Source organism: Phyllostomus discolor, chromosome 7, assembly GCF_004126475.2.
Source record: "Phyllostomus discolor isolate MPI-MPIP mPhyDis1 chromosome 7, mPhyDis1.pri.v3, whole genome shotgun sequence".
NCBI classification, from domain to species: domain Eukaryota; kingdom Metazoa; phylum Chordata; class Mammalia; order Chiroptera; family Phyllostomidae; genus Phyllostomus; species Phyllostomus discolor.
Window position 1 is genome coordinate 4,899,436 of NC_040909.2, and position 22,132 is coordinate 4,921,567.

The window sequence follows — 22,132 nt, forward strand, 5'->3', positions numbered from 1 at the left end:
CAACTGTTCTAATGATGAATGGGAGACACCTCTTTGCAGGCCCTTCCCCAGGGGACTCCCCCCCCACCACCTCAGATTCTATTTTATCAGAAACTCCCAGGAGAGGCTTCTAGCCTCTGAGGTCTAGCCACTGAGGTCTAAGATTTGGGGTTGGGGTTTTGGTACATTCATGCTCGTGCCTGCCTTGTTACAGCACAACAGTGGCTTCTATGGGCACTACAGGGGCCAGTTCAAGAGTGAAAGTGCTCGAGAATACCGCCTTGCAGCCAAGCCCCAGCCGCCGGCAGTGTTCCTGAAGCGATGCCAGGTACGAGGCAGCCCTGGGGCAGCTGGGTGGCTGGGCCAGTTTCTGCTTCTCGGGCCCCGAGAGCGTCATCCGGAGCCCCACCACACACAGCCTGACTGACACCTGGAGCCGGCCTGTCCCCAGGACGGACAGGAGGCCTGGCCCTTCTTCCCCTGCAATGTCAGGTCTTTCTCCCACAGATGGGGTGAAGAGGAACCAGTGCCAGGCTGGACAGTCTTGCTCAATCATCCTTCTAGACGGAGGAAGGGTCAGGGCCCAGGTGGGGTGAGCAGCCATGGGGAGACAGCCTCCGGAACCCAGGAAATAAGCCTTGAGTGTCGCCCAAAACTGCCCTGAAGCTCAGATTCCTTGATGCAGTGAAAACCCATGGTCTAGCCCTCAGTCAGCCTCGTAGTCCAGGGGCACCGGAGTGAGTGGGGAGGAGGCTCCTCTGGTCAAGGACGCAGTATGGAAAGGGGCTGGGTGCCCACCCACACACCTAGCCGAGGGGACTGGGAAGGATGCTGGCAGAAAGGGCCTAGAGTGCTGGAAAAGGCTTCTCAAGAACAGGGAGGGGTGCAGGTCCCTGGCCCTTCACCACCTCCAGGCCTGTGCATCAGTCGGGGGCCCAGCAGGAAAAGCCCACTCAATAAGGGAGAGCTCAGGAGGGTGGACATACAAAGGGTAGGTGTCGGAGCTGCAGGGGAAGGTAGCCTCACAGGTTGCTAACAACCAAGTAGCCAATACGACTGGGCCCAAAAGGGACAAGGGGAAGGCATGGCTTCTAGAAACTGGAAGGACAGAGTGGTGTGGAGAGGGCCACCCTGACAGGAGTGGTGATCTTGGGTGGAGAGACACAGCCAGGTGGGGGCTGGCCTGGGAAGGAGCCAGGAAAAGAAACTCCTCTTACCTCCCTTTCCTCCCAACTTGCCAGTGGCCAGAGGGAAGGCAGCCTGGGGAGAAGCGTGGCCTTCTAGGCAAGAGCAGGCAAGGGTGGAGCCCAGAGCACGCTCTGCCCACTGCAGCTTCCTTGCTTCCCAGCTTTCAGCCAGGTCCTGCTCCATCTGCCATCTGCTTCTCCAGGAACTGCTTTCCCAGGCCAAGAGCAAGGGCCTGGGGGCTGCCATCCTGCGGAGCCTGCGCTCCCAGTTGAAAGGGCTGCCTGGCACTGCGTGCTGAGCGAGGGCCACCTCCCCTGTGAGAGTGATGGGCCTTAGTAGTGCAGGGACAGAGGCAGCCCGGGGACTTCCTACTGGGGTTTGGTAGTAGCCCTCAGAGGTAGTTCTGTCCCCAAACCAGAATGTCCTCTCCACTTGTCCCCCAGGGACAGAGTAGGGGGCATGATTTGGTTGAAGCGAAGACCTGCTACCTACAGCCTTTACTAGCATTATCGGCGGTCCCAAACGGCATGGTCTGTGTGCATTGGGCCCAGCTGGCATAAATGCCAAGTCTCCTGGCTCCTTCTAGCTCTGAAGCTGTTTTAATTAGCGGGACTACTCAGGGGAGGTGCACATTTTATTTTCTAATTAGCTGAGAGGTACCAGGCTTCCGCAGGCTGACTGCAGCTGTAGTGGTTAAAAACCTCTCCGAGTCATGCATCCACTTTTCTTTCTTTTCAACTTGGCACATAGAGATTTTATCCACGTCATTCAGGTGCAAAAAAAAATTCATTTTTTCTTCTAAAAGAGACTTATTTATTTCTAGCCTTCACCTGCTTGACTCTTGGGAAGTGTAATCCTAGTTCTATTTGTTCTTAAGGTCACACAAGAGGACCATGGTTGTGGGCAGGTCCTTCATTGGTGGTGCCATGATTGCTGCGTCCCTACCCCTGCCACCGCCATGCCTGAGTCAGCACAGAGGTTGCTCTCGGCACCCGATGACTCCACAGGAGCCCTTAACCCCCCATATGCAAACACAGTCCCTCCCAGAAAACCTGCCCCTCCTCCAGTGCTTCCTTAGCTGGAACCCCCGCCTGAACCCTGCCTGCTCAGAGACCGTGGGCTTTCCCCCCTTGGGGGAAAAGGAGCCCTGGATGGCTTAGAAACAAGAGGTAGGTGAATTTCTCCTGGGAATTTCAGGACACTCAGAAGTGCCTGGGCGGAGAGGAAATGACTGCGCTTCCTACCAGGCCCCCGCAGCTGGGAGGGCACAGCTCCCGTCAGTGGGAGTCAGTGGAGCATGCTGCCACTGTAAGGGCAGTGAGCTCCGGAGTCAGAGGTGCCTCCCACAACCAAGGCATCCACACCCTAGGGCTGTGCGTAGTCCTGTAGCTGAGCATAGAGATGGGGGAGAATCTTGGGTCCACTGGAACTTGCCCCAGACTCCCCAGGTTCTTTCCCAGGTTCTTTCTAATATATATATATATTTTTAATTCTCACCCAAGGACATGTTTATTAATTTTAGAGAGAGAAGATGGGATGACGAGAGAGAGAGAGAAAGGACATCAATGTGAGAGAGAAGCATTGATTGATTGCCTGCTATACATGCCCCACCAGGGATCAAACCGCAACCTATGTACATGCCCTGACCAGGAATCGAACCCACAGCCTTTTGGTGTATGGGATGATGCTCCAACCAACTGAGCCACCCAGCCAGGGCTCCAGGGTGACTGGGTTTTTTTTTTTATTTCATTGAGATGATTGTAGATTCATACAGTTGTTAGAAATGATAGGGATTCCTTCTGTACTTTGCTCAGTTTTCCCAATGGTGATACTGTGCAAAGCTGTAGTATAATATCACAACCAGGGCATTGACATTAATGTAATTCGTCTATCTCACTTTGATGTCCCCAGTTTTACTTGTACTTATTTGTGTATGTATATTAAGACCTATAAATTTTTATCACTGGTGTAGCTTTGTGTATCTGCCACTGCAGTCAAGTTACAATCTCCCAAGAATCCCTGGTGCTGCTCTTTCATGACCACAACCACTTGCCTTCCTCTCCTCCACCCTGCCCTGTCCCTAACCCCTGGCAACCGTCACTCCCTCTATTTCTAAAATGCTGTCACTTCAAAATGTTGTATAAGTGGAATGATAGGACATGCAACCATCAGGGTTTGGCTTTTCTTGCTCAGCATAATTTCTTAGAGATGTATCTGGGTTGTTGTATGTATCAATGGTTCATTCCTTTTCGTTACTGAGTAGTAGTCTGTCGCAGTCACTGGCCAGCAGTGACTGAGGAACACTGCAGATGGCTCGTTGAAACCTGAGAAAAACATACACAGAGACAACCGAGTCCTGTGGAGAAATAGGGACGAAATGGTCACTCTCTCATGGGGAGCACCACGGCCACCCTCCCTAGGGAAGAGCGCCTCGTTCTCCTGCTGGAACAGGCTTTTATTGGGTTCGTTTACACAGGAATTCAGGTAAAGCTCATTACTCCTTGCCAGGAAGTAAGGATCAAACAATAGATAACAAGGAACTCTGAGGGCCTATTTTGAGTCAGGGTCAAAGAGCTGTAAAACTTTAAGGAACAAACTTACTTCTTCCTTGGACCCTTATCATTCAACTGAGAGCATTCTAAACAAAGCAGGTTTCACAGGATTTTACATATTCTTTCTTAGACCTGATTACCCGGGGAACCCACCCTTTCCAGCAGAGCTGCACCACCCTGTCATTGTTTCAGGCTTAGGTGGAGCAAGGGAAGTAAGGCAGCCAAGAGATTAGGAGATTTTCTCGCAGACAATGACAACTCAGGCTATGTCAAAGCCAAGGGGTGAAGGTCCATCACCCCCTTTTGCTGTAGCCTCCAAAGTCCTTCCTTGAGGGCCGCTCATGTGATCGTGCCTGTCTTAGATTGTTCCCCCCTTGGGGAATCTTACCCGTCATTGGGTAACCGACCAAGCATTGGGGGCCAGTTATGGATGAAGTAGCAGAAGCAGCACTCCTGCCAGGGAGATAAGCTTGTCTCCTTGGTGGTTTACGGTCCCAAGGTCATTCCCTCAGCCTTAGCCTTGGCGGGGGTTACGGCTTCTGATACGAGGCAGGGTGGTTCCCAACAGTAGTCTGTGGTAGGTATATTCCAGTTTGTTTAACCATCCACCTGTTAAAAACTCTCTGGGCTGATTCCAGTTTTTGGATCTCACAAATAAAGCTGCTATTACCCTTTGTATACAGGCTTTGGGGTGAATGTAAGTTTTCATTTCTTTGGAATAAGTGCCCAGGAATGCCATTGCTGGGTCATAGAGTAGTTGCATGTTTAGTTTTTAAAACAAATTGCCAAACTGTTTTCCAGAGTAGCTGTGCCTTTCACATTCCCACCAGCAATGTATGAGGGATCCAGTTTCTCTGTATCCTCACCAACATTTACTGTTGTCTCTACTTTTTATGTTAGCCATCGTGCTGTGATATCATATTGTGATTTTAATTGCCATTTCTCTAATGTTTAATGACAGTGAACATTTTTTCATGTGTTATTTGCCATTTGCATATCCTCTTTGGTGAAATGTCTATATGTTGCTAGCCAATTTTCTAATCGGATAGTTTGTTATTTTACTGTTAAGTTGTGAGTCTTCTTTATGCATTCCTGATACTAGTCCTTCATTGAGTATGCGGTTTGCAAATATTTTCTTTCAGTTTGTAACTTGTCTTTTCAGCCTCTTCATGTGGACTTTCACAAAGCAAAAGTTTCTTTTTTCTTTTTAATTTTGATGAGGCCCAATCTATCGATTTTTAAATGGGTCTCTTTTTTTATGCATCAAGTCTAAGAACTCTGCCTAGCTTTAGATCATGAAGATTTTCCCTTTTTTTTTTCCTAAAAGGACCCTGGGTTTTGTTTTGTTTTGTAATTCTCACCTGCAAATATATGTATTAAGTTGAGAGAAAGAGAGAGAAACATCGATGTAAGATAGGAACATCTATCAGCTGCTTCCCATGCACTCCCCAAACGGAAATGGAGCCCACAGGTGTGCGTCCTGATGGAGGGTCAAACCCACAACCTTTTTGGTGTGCAGGACAACGCTCCCACCCACCGAGCCACCCAGCCAGGACTCCCTGGGTTTTTAATCTCTGTGGCGCCAGCTTGCTTTATGGGGAATGAAAGGCAAAACTCCTTCATGGATCTTTCCATTTGAAGACCTTCGCTGGCGGTCTGAGGCAGGAGGTCCCAGTAGGGGAACATGTTAAAGACACATACCTCAGGCTCCAGCCTGAAGATGCTGGTTCAGCGATCGGGGTGAAGCTAGCCCCTGCCTTTTACTTAGGAACCTGCTGTCAGCCACTGCGCATACCCCAACCCAGCCAAGGCTTGACCTCACCAGATGGGGCACTTCATTCAGCCAAGCGCTGTTCTCAGAGGTGGAGCGACAGATGTGAGCGAGACAGACAATGACATCAGACAGCATGCAGCATCCTCATATGTAGTCATAGAGTCTGTCAGAAGGCGAAAATGCCGAGTTGGGGTGACGAGACCGCTGGTGCAGTGCTGAGGGAGGGCCTCCCAAGAGGGAAGTGAGGAGGGGTCATACGGCCAGGTGGGAGGAAAATCTCCGCAGAAAGAACCAGTGCAAAGGCCGGAGGTGAGAGCAGCTGGTGTGCTTGAGGGGCAGCAAGGTGCCGGTGAGTCTGGGGGCAATGAAGGGGTCAACACTGTGTGGGTCTCATGGACCACGATGATGGCCTTGGCTTTTACAAACTCGAGAAACTGCTGTGGATCTTTGGCAAACAAGGGATGTGAACTGACTCACGTCTTAAAATAATGATTCTGCCTGCTAAGAAAATAATAGACTCGGAGGAGCAAGCTTAGAATCAGGGACACCAGGTGGGAAGCTCTTGCAATAATTCAGGCAAGAGAGATGGGCAGGTGGCTTGGAGCAGGAGATGCTGTGGCCACACTGAGGAGCGCTCCAGCCCTGGGTTCACACTGAAGGAAGTGCTAACAGGATTTCCTGGCGCACCAGATGTAAGCAGTGAAAGAAGAAAAAAAATCAAGGGGTCTCTGCAGTGTCGGGCCAGAAGCAGCTGCCATGACCTGTGCTGGGGGAGGCTGCAGGTGGAGCGGGTTTGGAGAATGATCCAGAGTGCGGTCATGGGTTTGAGGTGCCCGTTACACATTTGCAGTTGGCTACTGAGGCTGGAGTTCAGGAAAGAACTCGAGCTAGAGGGAAAACTTGCAGTTTCCAGGTGGTGTTTAGGATCAAGAGCTTGGGTTGCTGAGGAGGGAGTGCGTGTGGACAGAGGGGAGGAGAGAATGGGGGAATGTAGAGAGAAAGGTGCAAATCTTGAACCACTCCCCTCCTGCTGGCAGGTATACATTTTATTTTTTTAACTTTTTAATCATTGCCCGAGGATATATGTTTATTGATTTTTAGATAGAGAGGAAGGGGGAGAGAGAGAGAGAAACTATCAGTCGCTCCCATACGCATCCTGAGCAGGGATTGAACCTGCAACCCAGGCGTGTGCCCTGACTGCCAGGGATCAAACCTGCAGTCTTCCAGTGCACAGGATGATGCTCCAACCACATGAGCCACCTGGCCAGGGCAATGGCAGGATATTTTGAAAGATGCCTGAGCCCCTTCCTCAATCGGCAGCCCCAGGGGCTTCTGCTTTGGGGGTAAGTGCCAGGATGTGCCCCAGAAGTGAGATGTTGCTTTATTTTGTATCTGCCCCTGCAGGGTATTGGGAGTTTTGCAATTTAGGGGTGGTGGCTCCTGGAATCTTCCATCTGTATGGGCTCTCAGGTCAGCATCACTTTCTCCAATGACCGTCTCTCTCACTCTCTTTTCAAGGAGCCTGCGAAGCAACACTTCTTCTCCAAGCATGACAACCGCACTTCTTTCGACAGGGTAAGTGTGCAGAGAGGAAGGAGCATGGGCAGGCCCCCAGCCTAGGCTGAAGTTGCAGGGGTCGGGGGTGGGGATGAGACAGTGCAGGGAGGGAGGGCTCCTTATACACACAGAGGACTGTCTGTCTCCCTGACAGTCTGTCCCCTCTGGGAAACAGCCCATTCCCGAACAGAGGGACCTCTGCTTTGGTTTTCTCTGCCAGCTTGCCTGACAATATGCAAATATCCCAGGGGCCCCTGGTTTTCTGAGGGTCCCACCCTGAAATGGGAGCAGGCCAAAAAGGCTGGGGTACATGTCAGGGAGGCCAGGCACAGGCCAGGCATCACCAGGCAGGCTTGGGTTTAGGGGGCACTCAAGCAAAGCCTGTGGCCAGACTGTGGGCCAAGAGCCCATACCGTTGAAAAGGGCCCCTTCTGCCTGCTGCAGGGAGTGGGAAGGCGGAAAGACCTGAATCGCCTGTGGCAGCAACACACCTTTCTGCGCTGGGCACCCTGTGAGCTGGAGTTCTGCCAGCAGCGGCCCCTTGAATCCTCCTACCAGGCCAACTTCCGGTCTGACCCAGGACTCGGCGACCTCCCTCAGCGTCTTGTGCACTTTGTGCAGCTCAAGCCTCCCCATGTCAGCACCACCTACCAGCAGAACTTCTGCCAGCCATCCCCTGGTGACTCTAGTGGCAGCAACAACATGGGGCCCCAGGCCCCCGTCACCAACACACTGCCTAAACTCCCGGAGATCCCAAGACCCACGCTGCTGCAGCATTACCTCCATGCTGGGGTCTCCGAGTGCCTAAACTGGTCCAGAGCATTAAACGAGAATGGCTGACACCGGGGCCTGTCTGTGCTTGCAGCCCTGGAGGGCCTGGAGGCTGAGAGCAACAAGACACTGCCAGGCCCGATGCCTGGCTCCCACGTGCCTGTGCCCATGGTACCTGTGTGCCGCGCAGACAAGGTGTGGCTCTGGGAACCCTGCCACCAGGTGAAAAGGGGTATGGCCTGCAGGAGTCTAAGGGGCAGATGGGTTACCATGGCAACAGCAGATGGGTTCTGGGACCCCAAATCCATTCTTGCAGTAAACCCAGCCATGAGCCCCTTGCACTCAGTGTGACTGCAGGGAGAGCAGTCAGTGGCCCCTAACAGTGGGCAGTAAATTCTACAAGAGGAGGCAAGGGCTAGCAGCTTTGGTTTCTCTGGGAAGCTGCCGCCTCTAGGTGTCTGGTGCGTGGCCACACAGTCCTGTGTACGAGACCCCTTCCCTACAGCTGGGACAGAGGGAGACTGCCCGGGCCACAGCCCCCACCAGGCCCCTCCGTATGGAGGTGAGCAGAGGCTTTGCAGAGATGCTGTGTGACACACCTGGGGGACATCCTGACCCTGTGGCATTTTGTTGTAGTTTTCTGATTTCTCTGGTCGTCCTGTGAGTGCCCTCTAACAACCAGGACAGTGGGGGACAGCAGTCATCCTATGTCACCAAAAAGAGAAACTGAGGCTTAAGAGGGTCTGAGACACCATGTACTTTGGAGGCAGAGGCCAGATCTAAAAGGCTCTTCTGGACCCTTATCCTCAGAGAACTGAGACCCCCAAAGAAAGGCCAGGGGCGGCAGGGGTGACACAGGACTCCGCACCAGGGCACATACCCAGATTTGAGCAGCGTTTTTACTTCCACGTCTGCACTCCCTGGGTCCTCACAACAGCCCTGTGAGGTAGGTAGGGCGGGAAGGCTTCCGAGATCCCCACTGACAGCCGAGGATGCTGAGGCACAGAGAGGTGAAATGACTGGCCCAGGGTCACAGCCAGCAGTGTAAAGGGCCTAAAGCCAATACTCCCGTGGCCCTCTGGAGGTTCCCACCCCACTTTTCCATTCCCTCCGTGTCGCCTGCCCTCTCTGAACTCTCCTGGGTTCACAGGGGCCTTCGGAGCAGGCTGGCAGCTGGGGTGTTTCCGGAACAGTCATTGGGGTGGGCCTGGTCAACTCCAGGTAGGCACTGACCCTGCAGGGCATGAGGCCAGCTCTCACCGCCGCCCCCACCTCCCCACTGGACAGAGGGCTCAGGAGGTTCCAGAGCAAGGGTGGAGCTAGGCATGGTCCATGAATGAACGAGAGTAAGCTGGTGTACGCATGTGTGTGTCCTACACTAAAGGTGAAGCCCCCACATTACCCAGTCTCGGAGGCAGTGTCTCAAGAGCCCATGCCTGTGCATCCCTTCCCCCACAGGGCCCAGTGCACTTCCTCGGGAGCACAAGAAGCCAGACATCTGCCTCTGGTGCCGGGCTGCTTCAGTGGGCAAGGTCCCATCAGGCATTCAGACCCCATCACACAGACACAGGGCCTCCACGGCCTGGCTGGGACCCTGTGCCACACCCCCGATGACGAACAGCCGGGGCCCAGCCTGCAGACTAGAACAGGAGCAACGGGCTGTGGGCATGGCAGGCAGTGCCTCCCAGCGCCGCCGTGCCAGGCTGAAGCCCTCCACAGAGCCCAGGGGGCACGGCTGGTTTCCTGCAGGAAGGAGACAGAGGTTGTAGCACGCAGGCTGCAGGGCCGCCAGCTGTTTTGCTCCCTGAGCCCAGAGTGTAGCCCAGTAGGCATCACCCCAGGACGGACCATCAGGGCCTTGCTACTCATTGTCCCATTCATCATTCATTTGTTCATGTATCTGTTCCTAGCTCTGTTTGTCCATTCATTCAGTGATCACTTGTCCTGTTTCTGTCTCCTAGGGCCCTGCCGGCACAAATCCCTGAGTCAGGTGCTAAGGACACCCCCAGGTCTGGCCCATGGGGACCACACCCTGCTTGCTTCACAAAATGGGAACGGGAAGCTCACAAAGCCCAAGCCCCAGAGCGCCTAGAGCAGGGTAGGAGGTGGTGCTCACGCTGGGGGCCAGTCCTTTCTGACTTGGGCTCCCCTCCCGCCCCTAGGCCCGAAGACTCACCAAGGCCCCCAACAGCCACGATGTGGCCCCCAAGGGAGCCAACCACAAAGTCAGCCCTCTTGTCCCTCATGCGCAGGCCGCGGGGCAGCTTGGTCCAGGACCCTGCAGGAGAGGGATGGTCAGATCTGGCCCTCGACGTTGCGCCTCTCCGTCCCACGGAGAGCTGAAGGACAGCCCAGGACAGCCGCTGCTCACCGTGCTCCAGGTCGAACATCTCCACAGTGTTGACGAAGTGCGGGCGGGAGTAGAAATTGTGAGGCCCAGGCTGCTGCAGGCCGCCCAAGCTAAAGAAGCTACCTTCGGCCATGGCACAGCCGGCAAATGCCCGGCGGCTGGGGAGGCTTGGGTGCCGGGTCCAGGTATGAGCCTCCAGATCAAAGGCCTCAAAAGCAGTCACTGGGAGCTTGCCCTGGCGGCCCCCTGCCAATGGAATTGAGGCACCTGGGAGGAAGCCTGGGGCACCTGGCAGCCTCCTCCTCCCCCAGGTTGCTGAGCCTTCACCGCCACCCACTCTGGGCACCCGTACCTAGCTGTGTGCGCAGCCCCAGAACGTGGATCACCCACCCCTCGGACTCTCAGGAACCGGTCCCCGTAGGGCCACCAGAGGTCTGCACCTCGGGGCGAGCCCGGCTCCCCCGCAGCAAAGCTTCCCTCGTCCCGCCCTCCCGGACTACGCCTGAGCCCCGTGGGCTCGCAGGGGCAGGTGCTTCTGGACTTCGGGTCCCTTTCCCACATCCCCTAGGCCCTTACCCAGGACATAGATCTTGTTCCCGTGCAGGAAAGTGGAGGCCCCGTAGCAAGGCGTGGGCATGGAAGGCAGCGAAAGCCAGCAGTCCCGGCGGGGCTCGTACACCCGAACCTGGGCCTGGGGGGCCGTGTCAGAGCCCATTCCCCCCAGAGCATACACCATACCATCTGCGTAGAAAGGAGTGGTTCACAGTTCCTTGGCCTCTCCAGGCACCCCACCCTGATAGCTGCCCTTGCCAGGTGTGGGGGGAGTGGGGGCCTGACCTGTTTTGGGTACTCTCCCTACAAGTAGCAGAAAGTACCCTCCTGCCTTCCTGGAGTGGGGGCAGGGAGAACTAGGATTCCTCCTCTGGCCGGGACCCCTGCAAGTGAAGAGCAGGAGGCAGCAGATCTAATTATAATCTGTCTCCGTCTCCCTGGAGACGCTATGGCAACCAAGTCTGGCATCCAAGCAGAACCAGACCTGGTCAGACTCGGAGGCCACTAGATGGGGGCTCCCCTGGGAGAAGAGGGTTGGAGGATGGTTTAAGTCAGAGGTATAGGGCATGTGAGGGCCTATTCAGCATGGAGCTCAGACTGGGGAGGGGCTCTAGAGATCCGCTGCGTGGCTGTGAGAGGGGCTTGGGCCTGCAAGACAGGGGCGTTGGCCACAAGCCTTCTGCCCCTGAGCCCTGCCGGCACCTCTGCAGCCCACCTTCGCACTAGAGTAGGTTCCTGCCCTGTTACACCTTCAGGGGCAGCTGGGGGCACGTCAGGAAGACTTAAGAGACAGGCCAGTCAGCTGGGAGCTTCCCACTGGGGACTTTACATGGCAACTGTCCCCAAGCCAGGCTGGTCTTTGTCCACCTCAGACCCCGTGTGGGGGGGCAACAATCTAAGCACCTGTTGGGCTCCAAGCCAAGGTCCTGCTCCTCTCCCTTCCCCCAGGCTATTTATAACAACCACAGAGTCCTTGAGCCACCCTCCTTGTCTCTGAGATGAGAGGAATGGGTGGGCTGGGGAACTGGTGGGTCCTCCCTTCATGCTAGGGGCCAGCTTGCCTCCCACCCCGCAGCTGGACACGGCAGTGAAGGCCTCTGCTAGCCCAGCTCAGAGCTAGGGAGGGGAGTGTACCGGAGGCAACGTCATGCCCAAGGCATCCAGGCAAAAGTTCCAGCTTCCACTCAGTCCCCGAGGGTAAGGGGCCAAGCGAGAGAAGAACGGAGGGTGTCGGGGCACTGCGGGCCCTCCCTCTGCAGGCCACTCACCTCTCTCCACAGTCGCAACGCCCATGGCTGCCTGAGGCAGGGTGGCGCGACGCTCCCAGCGGCCCTCGTCGGCCAGGAAGGCCTCCACAGCGGCGACAGGGCTCTGGCCCTCATCCACACCCCCCAACACTAGCACCTGCTTGCCCAGCACCACGGCGGCGGCGCCGGCCCGGGCAGTGGGCAGGGGTGCCAGTGTCAGCCAGGTATGTGAGGCCATGTCCAGTGTCTCGGCAGTGTCCAGGGGCAGTCCAGCCTGGCCACAGCCCCCCAACACTAGCAGGTGTCCATCCTGGTATGCCACTGTGCCATACACCCGGCAGGTGGGCATGGGTGGGAGCACCTGCCAAGCAAAGGCCCGGCTACCTCCCGTGGCCATGGTGTGCACCTCCAGGGTCAGGCCATGCTGTCTTCTCAGGCCGCGGGCCTCCCTGATGCAAGCCTCATCCTACTCTCCCAGGCGTACAGGGCACGTCTGACCAGTCCAGGGAACTTGCCTTCGCCTGAAGGAGAGAGGGGAAACAGAGGGTCAGGCCCCTGATGGCTCTCAGGTAGAGATGAGCAGCCTGGAGCTGAGGGCAGGGCTGGCTCCAGGTCACTGGTGGGAAAGGCAGGAGGAGGACTCGCCCCGGCCGGCCAGCGCACCTCTGTGGAGGCCCTCCTGGAGTGGGAAGGGGGGCGACTCCCAGACACCCAGACAACTCCCCCTTCCCACGTGCTGCCCTCACCTAAGGGCTGCCGGGTCCTATCTAGGTCCAGATAGGAGGTAAGGTGACTAGGATAGGGCTCTCCACCTCCCAGCTTCCCTTCCCCTCAACTGTTCTCACCCTGGTGCTCGGCATGAGTGGGGTCCTACCGTACTGTGCCCTGGGCAGCCATCAGTGTCTCCCACCCAACTGCCAGGGACCAGACTCCAGTGCACACTTACACCCCCTTTGGGAGCCACTGGTTGATCTAGTCCCACCTGCAAAAGGCCAAGATCAGGGCGTTTGGACTGGGGGCGGGGGTGGGGGGGCTGGATGCCAGGGTCCCACATTTTCCCTTTGAGGTCTACCTTCACAGAGGTTTGCCCATGCCAGGTGCGCATAGGCCAGCCTCTTTGGTGTCTATAATGGGTAAGGAGGATTATTTGGGGATCCCATGAGCCCCAGACCCTAGGGTTCCGGAGTCCAGGGACTTCCCAGCAGGAATGGGCAGCTGGACTTCTTGGTCCCCTCAACGCAAATCCCCAAGTTCCCCAGCCCAGTCTTTCCCGCGGGGGCCACACTCCTGGGGCCCCTAGCGCTAGGACTTCCCAGCCCCAAACTTCCATCCAGCTCGCGGGAGGGCAGGGGGCGGGTCCAGATGAGTGAGCTCGGGGTTCTACTCCCGGCGCCCCAAACTTCCCCTGAGCGCGGTTCCCGCAGGACTCACCGGCCGGGCCTCCGGGGCCGCCGGGGCGCGGGGTCCGCCGTTCCGGCTACGCTGGTGCCGGCTCTGGCTGGGGCTGAGGCCGGGTGCCGGCGGCGGGGCTCCGACTCGGCTCTGGCGCGGGGCGGGGCTGGATGGGGTCCGCCCCTCTTCCCCCCCTCCCGACTCGCGAAAACCTCCCCTCCAACACTCGTTTTAACTCTGCACCTGCCGTGGCTGGAGCACCGTGCGCCGACCCATGGTCGCATGCCAACGGCTGAACAGAGAGATGGACATGTGGACACTGGGCCTTCCCAGAACGGAGGGTCCGACCTGGGATGGGAGGGAGAAATGAAACAGCAGTGAGCAGCACACACGTGTATGGTGGGGGGCCGTTCTGAGCCGGACCCAGCTCGGGAGCATCCGCGAACGGGGGCGGCTGGGTTGAGCCAGTAGATCTCGGGGCTTTGGGCTCCGGTGCCTACCCACTGCCATTGAACTTGGAGGAGCCCAAGCACAGATTAGACGCGGCGCCCCCTGGAGGCCACTTGGGGCGTGGCCTAGGCCTCTGGCGGGTTGGCATCCGAATCGCGCAGTCTCAGGCACAGAGCAGGGCACAGAATAGGTGGTATAGTAGAGACAGAGGCTAGCAGGGGTGGGGGGAGCAGACAGTGCTGTCCTCAGTCCCCGCAGGCCTGTGCACAGGCCTGAGCTGGGGAGAATATTTGGGTTGTGGGGGGCAGTGTAGGTCTGAGTAGGGTATAAGCTTGAAGAGTCAGAAGCTAAGGGACCTTCCAGGCAGGCCACTCTGGTCTTATTCTGTAGGGCCCCGGGCCTGGGCTGTTCTGAGACCCAAGTCATTTTGTGACTGTCCATCTTCAGGGTACTGGCCCTGCCTCTAGCCACCCCTGGGGTCAAGCAAGAGCAAGCTGGTGTGACAAAGGACTACCCACCTCAGACCCAGACTCTGACCCATCTTCTGAGCATTCCAGAGTATTGGGTAAGTCTGGGAACCAGCAGCCCATTCGTACAGGTCAATGGCCACCTGTAAGAAGCAGTCCCGTAGTTGTGTGTGCTACTATCCCGTCCCTCCTTCAAGGACAGTGTCTGTCTCACTTTCCCTAGAAGCATGGCTGGAGACAAAGCTGCAAGTGTATACAGCGAATGTGGGAGGTGAGGCCAGGAAGCACCAGCAGAGAGCACTGGCAAGGAGAGGGGAGGCAGCCAATAAAGGGTGTATCGTTAAGCAAGTTACCACTGCAGGCAACTGGGACCAAATCCTGCCAGGGACTGTGGGAGCCAGTGCAGAGCATGGGCTTCTCATCATCCACCCCCCACCCCCAGCAAGGATTGCTGAGGTCCTCATTCACAGATCTCCACCAGCCATGGGGTGACAGCTACTTGGGGCATTAATGGCCTGGTCTTCCTGACTTCTGGCCTGCCCGGAGCGTGGGTGGAGCCTTGTCCATGACCAGAAAAAAGTCTTCAGCCACTGTTAGGGGCTGGCAGTTGGAGTTGGAGAACCTGCCTGGAAATGGTGGTGCCAAGGTCAGGGACAGATCCTGGCTGGAAGGCTTCCATTCTCCCACTCCACGCTGCCCCTTTAGATACCTCCCAGTGCACCCCAAGCCCCTCCACTCTCTTCTTCCTCCCCTCCAGTCAAACTCTTGAAGCCATTTATTCTCATGAGTTCCGCTGCCTTGATAGCTGCCATCTTATGTCTGCTGCCATGGCTCCCCCAAAATTGCCCTTGCCACAGTCGCCACGGAACACCGTCTAGCTAAAACTTAGGGGGGTCTTTGTCTCAACTGAAATGTTGCTGGCATCTTTAAAGTTTCAACCCTGTGACTTTGACTTCCTCCTGCTGCTGTCCTGCCTCCCTCTGAGTTTTATAGGCCCTGCTTCCTATTAATTCCCCAGGAAGTGTCTCCTCAAGATCTGACCCTGGCTGTTCCCCTTGGCATACAGACTCCCTCTGGGGGTGGTCCCTCACTCACATCAACAGCTCCACCAGATCCCTCTGCCCAGATGGATAGGGGTCCAGGGTCCGTCACTCAGTGCTGTAAAAGATGCCGAATGGTGAGCAAGGGTTGGATTTGGGGGTGGCCCTATTGTCTCTCCCAAATTCATCCTTTCTGATCCCAGTTACACCTATAGGGTCAGATTTGCCAAAGTCCAATTAAGGTCAGACTTTGCCCTGAGGAATGCTCCCAGAGAGTTCCATCTAGGACATATAGGGCACCAAGAGGCAGAATGATTAGCCTCCTCTTGATTAGAGCTGGATACCTCATGACCCTTACCTCTAACCCTTATGATCCCCTCTGGTTCTAATGTCTAGAAGGGACACCATCTCGGGATGGACTCCACCCTCCTGCCCAGTCCTGCATTTTACACAGACCTCTGGGCTGGACATCGCCAGGGAGGGGTCCCTTTTCTCGGGCACAACTAGGACGCGGCTATACCTAGAGGATGGACTCTGCCCCTCTCAGGAAATGGCTTCTGTTTATAAAATCTGGGCCCCAGCTGCACACAGGGGGCCGACACTGCTGGCTTTTGAGAAGCTGTGGGACATAACTAGGGCAGAAGGTGAAGCTGGATTGGTCCTGAGAGTAAATAACTAATCCTCAACCACTGATGGGGTACAGACAGGTCTCACCCACAGTTGAGCTCTGGGAACACGAAGGTGCAGCCTTCCTGAGTGCAACCCCGAGCTCAGGGGCACGAGGTGAGGCCTAGGGCAGAGTGAGTATTTCTCTTTTTAGGGGTGTCAAGACCTGTCTGTATGGGCGGGGAAATGTATAGCAGCCTTAGGACCCTGGAACACGATGGGGAGAAAGGAGTGCTGTTAACGAGTCCCCAAATGAAGCATCCTGCACCCTCTTGCACACACTGGCCTGCTGGGACTCTCAGATTGTGCGTGCTCATCTTTAGAGCTTCACAAGGCTTCAGCGCTAATGGTGGGGTCCTCAGTGCCTAAAGTGTAGCCAAGGTGTCCAGCAGGAAATGCAAACTCTCCTGCTCATTTGGGGCCAGTGCTTCTAGCCCTTTGTCCAGCTTGGGGTTTGTGTGTAGCATAAGTGTGCACAGCAGCCTTTCGGGACACTTCCGGTGGGTTCCATTCTCAGGAGGAGAGGAGGGCCTACTACTGCCCGCAGAGGAGGTACCAGTGCTGCAAAACGAAGAGGCTCCCCGGCAACACTCCCAGGCTCAGGGCACTCCTCTTTTGCTCTCTGGTCAGGCGCCTGAGACCGAGGCAGGCCTCGTGAGTGCCGGCGGGAGATCCAGAGAGTTAAGGACAGCTTGGATCTTGCCAGGAGTCCCTCCCAAGTGTTGCTGCAGCACCAGGCCCCTCCAAGGGGATCTCAGTCAGGCCCACAATCCATCCAGTCCTGGACGGGCTGCAGTGCAGTCCTGCCGGGGCCCACGTCCAAGAGCGCCTCTGCTCCTCAGACTCCTGCACAAGCCCGGATGCGTTTAGAACGGTCCCCGCTGCTACTTCCTCCAGGAAGCCCTCCCAGGTACCCCCACCTATCCTGCCCCCCAACTTTAGGGGAAACGGGGTCTAGGGGGTCAAGGGTCACCAGGGGCGGGCCAGGTCCCGGAAGCGGAAGCGCAGCGCACTTCCGGTGCGCAGCGGGCGGCCATGTTGGAGCAGCGGAGGCGGCGCAGAGGTGCGTCCTGGGTCCCCGCGGCGGCGCCGGTAGGTTGGGGCCGTGGGCCTAGCCGCGCCGCGGAGGGGCTGTCCGCGAGACGTTAGGGCGGACGGGCCGGGCGGCCAGCCCAGCCGAGACCCTCAACCCACCCCCACCCCGTGCCCAACGACCCCACCCTGGGGCTGCGCGGCCCGTCGGGCTGATCCAGACGCCCGGTACATCTTGCTCCCTCTTGAGACCCGCCCCGCTCCTAACCGGGGTTCGGGCCGCAGGGACTTGGGTTCCCAGCCCTGAATACCCTGCCTGGGATCCGCTTGGATGGGGCCTCTCCCGTCCCCCATCGTCAACTTTCCCTGCCGGCCCCTGGGGCACGTATGAAGGGAATTGGGGGGCCGGTCTGCTGCCTGTTTCCAGAGCTGCTTGGAAAGCTCAGAAGACCCTTCCGAAGGGTTCATACCGTCTTGGGCAAAAGAGCACCCAGTTCATCCCTAGCACCCGTGCCAGTATCTGATCCCTTACCTGTTCTACAGTTCAAAACCCGGGGAACTACACCCCCTGGAAAAATAAAATGAAGTAACTAAAGCCACGTGCAAGGGTTGTGCTTGGAGAATGGCCTCTGGAGAGGGGAAGTGCCGGAGACACCTGAGGATCTGAGGATGTTTCCAAACAAAGAGCCCCAGGGCACTCCCTCTAGGGGATTCTGAAAACTATCTGCTCCATTAGGATAGCAGGAAGTAGCTGCACAGACGCTCCTCCTGGCCCCAGGGGTGTGCCTGATCCCAGCTGATCTTTTAATGCTCCCGGTACAGATGGGGAGCTGCCTGTGGGCCCTCATTGCTGGGTGGGGCATTAGATGTTAGACGTGATCCACAGCCTACAGCTGCTTCAGAGAAGCCTGGAACAACTTGGGTGTTTCCAGACAACTCCATCTGGGCGGTACCAAGGTTGGCCCTCCAAGCCCTGGTTAGAACAGCTCACATTTCTGCTGTCCACCTTATGGACTGTCCTCCTTGGAGCCCTTAGATCTCATTGTTAGACCCTGGGCTCTTGATCTGGCTGCCTGGCCCCAAAGCTGCCTGATTGTGTAGCGCTGTGTCATTACCACCTACTGCTCATCATCTTTTTAGGTTCTGTTGAAGGAGAGTCTGGTTGGTCTCCAGGACTCTAGAGCTAGGAATTGAACCCCCAGATGGCCTATTTGGGAGCTCTGAAAGCAGAACTTCTGATGGGCAGGGAAATTCACCCCTGGGCACCTGAATAGCAGCCTCTTTAGGAACAGGGATGGGCATGGATATTGGGTGGAAGTCTGGACCCTTCAGCCAGCATTCAGGGAGCATTTAAGGTTTGTGTTGCTCTCCTTTCACCCATTTTTTCCAACTGGATCTTTCAGCCTTGACCACAGACTCCAGTCACATCAGGTGTGTCTTACTCTTTCTCACTTTGAAGTCTTCGCATAGGCTGTTCCCCTTTTCCATTTCCATCTGATCCTTTCCTGTTATCACTCAAGTCCCTGCTAGGTGTAGCCTCTCCCAAGAATTCTTTCCTGACTCACCGGCAAGCTAAGCTGGGTGCCAGTGTGCATTCCTGAGAGCCTTGATGGTATGTATCTCTTGCCTTCTGCACAGGGCCCCTTGAGGACAGAGATACTCACTTATGTGTCCGTGGTTGAGTCTAATACTAGATTTCTGGCCTCAGAGAATACAGAGTCGAATTAAAACAGCCTAGCCAAGCCCAGATCTTCCCAGGGACACAACAGCAGGCTGGATGACTCTGATGAGCTCATAGGCCTCTGTTCTGGAGGAGCTGCCTTTGATCCACATGGGTCCTCTCCCCGACCTCTACCCCGCCCCCGTGGTAGGTCAGAACAGGGTTTTGCTTCAAGGAGTAGTTGCTGTGGTCAGGCCTCTCCGTCAGTGGGTGTTACGGAGCATGCAAGACCTGCTCCCTGTCCTGACACCTCAATGCCATTCTCACTGACTCTTTTCCTCTTGCCTTGGAGGTGCCGAGCGCTGGTTTGCGGCTGCCCGGGCAGGTCTGCAGTACCTAATGCCATGAGCGTGGTGGTGCAGCATGTGGAGGAGAAGGCTGTACACTCTTGGTCACGGATCTCCACGGCAGGGAAGAAGGCCCTGGAGGAGGCGCTGCTTGTCTTTAACCCCATGAGCCAGGATCTCAGTGCCACAGAGGCACAGCTTGTGGCCTTTCTGCAGGGCCTACGGGATGATGGTTTCCAGCCCACCATCTTGCGCAGTGGCGATGTCTATGGCTACAGTTCGTGCACGGCCAAACCCCCAAGCCAGACGAAGCTGCAGGCTCGTGCCCCCACCCCAGCCACCACATCGCTTCCGGCCAGTGCTCCCCGAACTGCTATGCGGCTGCCTGCAGGCCGGGCCACGCTGCTTCCCATGCCACTGTCTGGCAGACTGGCCAAAGCATCCACACCAGCCCTTGCCAAGCACGCTACCACCAACTTGCTACTGAACTCCCTGAAGCAGTCAAGTGCCAGCCGTGCCCGGGGCACGGCGATGGGTTTCCCCGCCCACCTCTACCCAGGTGTCTACCCTGCCATGCGGCTCTCCGTTGTCCTCGAGGCGCTGGTTCCGCTCAAGACTCCCATGCCCTGCTTGGGTACCAAGCACAAGACACAGTCCCTGCAGCTCTCTCTTGCGGACTCTTCCCTGAAGCTGCGGAAAGGTTCGGCGAAGGGGCTGGGGAACGCCCAGCCCAGAGTTCCCAGAAAAGCCACAAGCAAGGGTCCTAAGTGTCTGGTTCGCCGAGGCCCCAGGGCTGGACCCCGACAAAGCACTGGGCCTCGGAGAAAGACCTGTAAGACTACTGGATCCCTCAGTGGCCCACGAATGAAAGGTGTCTCTTCCTTGAGCATCAAAACAGCCCAGGCCAAGACAGCTAAAACACTAGCCAAAGTGGCCTGTGCACAGGCCAAGGTGGCAAAGGCCCGGGAAAAAGCTAAGGCAGCTCGTGCCAGGGCCAAGGCCAAGGCAGCACGGATCAAGGCCAAGGCCAAGGCCAAGGCAATGCGGGCCAGGGCCAAGGCCAAAGCCAAGGCAGTGCGGGCCAGGGCCAAGGCCAAGGAAATGCGAGCCAGGGCCAAGGCCAAGGCAACGTGGGCCAAGGTGGCTCGGACCCAGCGCAGGGGCAGGGGCAGGCCGAAAGGGTCTGTTCAGGCCAGAACTGCAAGGCCAGGCCAGAAAAGCCGTCCTGAGACTGTGGGGCAGAAGAGGAAAAGGGCTGAAGAGGCTAAAGATCTTCCCCAGAAGAGATCACGGCTTGGGCCCCGATCCCCTAAGGCATGTCTAGGTCCTGGAACAGCAAAGCTACTGAAATTCCAGGCCATCAAGGTGGACAGGCGGTTCTCAGACGATGAGGTGCGGCTGCAGGCTCAACGTATCCTCCGTGTGAACCTGTCCCCTGTAATACGGCTACAGCCGTTGCTGCCATACTCGGTACCCTGATTCCTTCACATAGCAATGTTTCGGGAAACTGAGCCCAACTGTCTGTGTTGTCAGTGGCACAGTGTGCAATGCCCATGGACTCTGGGTGCCTCTCCAGGGCCCTGGCAGCCACCAGCCTTCTTTCAAAGACTGGGGGGTGTGGGGTTGGGGTGGGTGGGCGGGAGGGGGTGTTCTCATGGAGCAATGCACTGTGACTCGTTACTCTTCAAGTTGTATGTTCACTGTTTCATCTATCACGTTTTATACCTTTCCACTTGCCAGTCTCCTTGCCTGCTGTCCATGGTGTGTGTGTGTGTGTGTGTGTGTGTGTATGTGCGCGCGCGCATGCGGTAAGCATATAGGAAAAGGGGCCCCAGAAACAGGGCTGCCAGAGAGTGCTGGTAGCCTGGGGCCGGCCATCAATGCGAGTGATGGGAAGTCTGGGAAGGGGTGGGCTTCCAGGCCCCTCTGGATGTCCCGCCCTCTCTAGATGTGTAAGAGGCAGCTCCTGGGGCAGGGGCAGAGCCACTTAGGTGGGACACCTCCCCTTTGGGCTGACCCGGTTTGTTATCCAGAGAGGACAATGGGTGACTGTGGGGAGCCTTGCACCCTGCAGGTTTGTAGGCCAGGCAAGGGGGTTTGTGATACTGCTCCCCAGGGGTGGTGCAGACAGCCTGGCCTTGTCTGCCAGCCTGCTGTGGCCAAGGCCTTGGGGCTTTGCCTGGGCCCGTCTGCCCTAAAGTGGCTGACGTACCTCTGCCTCTCCTCCCTTGCTCCTTCCAAAAGAGAGTCACTAGCCTAGACTTTTCCAATGAACGAGGAGTTGGGTAGAGTCAGGGGTGAGGGCCCGGGGCTGTAGGGCACAGAATCCGCCCTCAACGACCTAGAAACTTTCTCCTGGGACGGGTGGGATGCTGTGGCAGTTGAGCCAGGAGCCTCTCCAGGTTGTGTCCATCGACAGTGCTTTCCGCTTGGGTTCCATGTGCTCCATCTGTTCCCAAGTCCAGCCTCACGCCTCCCATCGGGGGCCTGTACGTTTCAGATATTATCAGTTCTTCCTGCTTCGGAGAGGGGGCTGGGCTTCGAGCCCTGAACAAAACTAGCTCCCTGCCCATCTGCCAGTCTTTTGCTGGCTGCCCAGCCTGAAAGGCAGTGGCTGGGGCTGGCAGGGAGGGGGATACATTCCCCAGAGGCCCCTGGAGACGCACAGCCTTTCAGGACTAGGGGTGGGAACCTCATTTGAATGAGAATCAGATCTTTTCTGTCTCTGGGTTAGTCTGAACCCTGGCCCCACCAGCCCTGGTTGCTGCAGACGGAAGGATGGAGGACCTGCACAGAAGCTCTTGAGTGCTTCTTGGTGTTCCCTCCCCACCTTTCTGCATCTGGTGGCTGTTCCTAATATCCTTCCCCTGGGTGCGCATTCCCTTGGTTTTCCTGGCTCCCAGCTGCACGGTGATCCTACAGCACTGCACATATCTTGCCTCTGACAACCCTGCTTCCATCTGCCATGTGAGTATGGGGAAGGACCCGAGGGCCACGCTCAGCTCCTCAAGGGTGGCCCAGCCTGGGGCCCACTCTGCAACTTCTCTCACAGGCCTGGTTCTAGCTCCCGCCGCTCAGGACCCCCAGCTAGGCTAGGCCCCCTCCTTT

General features: G+C 56.8%; 3 protein-coding genes across 6 annotated transcripts; 2 read left to right on the forward strand and 1 right to left on the reverse strand.

Moving 5' to 3' along the window:
* On the forward strand, positions 1 to 8,279 carry C7H3orf84 (chromosome 7 C3orf84 homolog). Its single transcript, XM_028518601.2, has 3 exons — positions 1 to 307; positions 7,012 to 7,068; positions 7,474 to 8,279. Exons 1-3 carry the CDS (start codon positions 170 to 172, stop codon positions 7,888 to 7,890), a joined length of 612 nt encoding a protein of 203 aa, XP_028374402.2. The 5' UTR covers positions 1 to 169; the 3' UTR covers positions 7,891 to 8,279.
* A 457-nt stretch (positions 8,280 to 8,736) lies between these two features.
* KLHDC8B (kelch domain containing 8B) lies at positions 8,737 to 13,546 on the reverse strand. 2 transcript variants are annotated; one of them, XM_036030330.1, is made up of 7 exons: positions 13,402 to 13,510; positions 13,043 to 13,094; positions 11,992 to 12,491; positions 10,748 to 10,912; positions 10,193 to 10,417; positions 9,998 to 10,099; positions 8,737 to 9,564 (listed from the first exon to the last, which is right to left on the reverse strand). In XM_036030330.1, exons 3-7 carry the CDS (start codon positions 12,365 to 12,367, stop codon positions 9,368 to 9,370), a joined length of 1,065 nt encoding a protein of 354 aa, XP_035886223.1. In that variant the 5' UTR covers positions 12,368 to 12,491; positions 13,043 to 13,094; positions 13,402 to 13,510; the 3' UTR covers positions 8,737 to 9,367. The 2 variants fall into 2 exon arrangements, with proteins under 2 accessions (XP_035886223.1, XP_028374146.1); XM_028518345.2 differs by lacking the exon at positions 13,043 to 13,094 and having other exon boundaries at positions 13,402 to 13,546.
* Positions 13,547 to 17,009: 3,463 nt separating this feature from the next.
* CCDC71 (coiled-coil domain containing 71) lies at positions 17,010 to 20,757 on the forward strand. 3 transcript variants are annotated; one of them, XM_028518817.2, is made up of 2 exons: positions 17,010 to 17,077; positions 19,030 to 20,757. In XM_028518817.2, the coding sequence occupies exon 2, from the start codon at positions 19,082 to 19,084 to the stop codon at positions 20,501 to 20,503; it is 1,422 nt and encodes a 473-aa protein (XP_028374618.1). In that variant the 5' UTR covers positions 17,010 to 17,077; positions 19,030 to 19,081; the 3' UTR covers positions 20,504 to 20,757. The 3 variants fall into 3 exon arrangements, with proteins under 3 accessions (XP_028374618.1, XP_035886224.1, XP_035886225.1); XM_036030331.1 differs by having other exon boundaries at positions 17,028 to 17,048; XM_036030332.1 differs by lacking the exon at positions 17,010 to 17,077 and adding an exon at positions 17,161 to 18,372.
* The last annotated feature ends 1,375 nt before the right edge of the window (positions 20,758 to 22,132 follow it).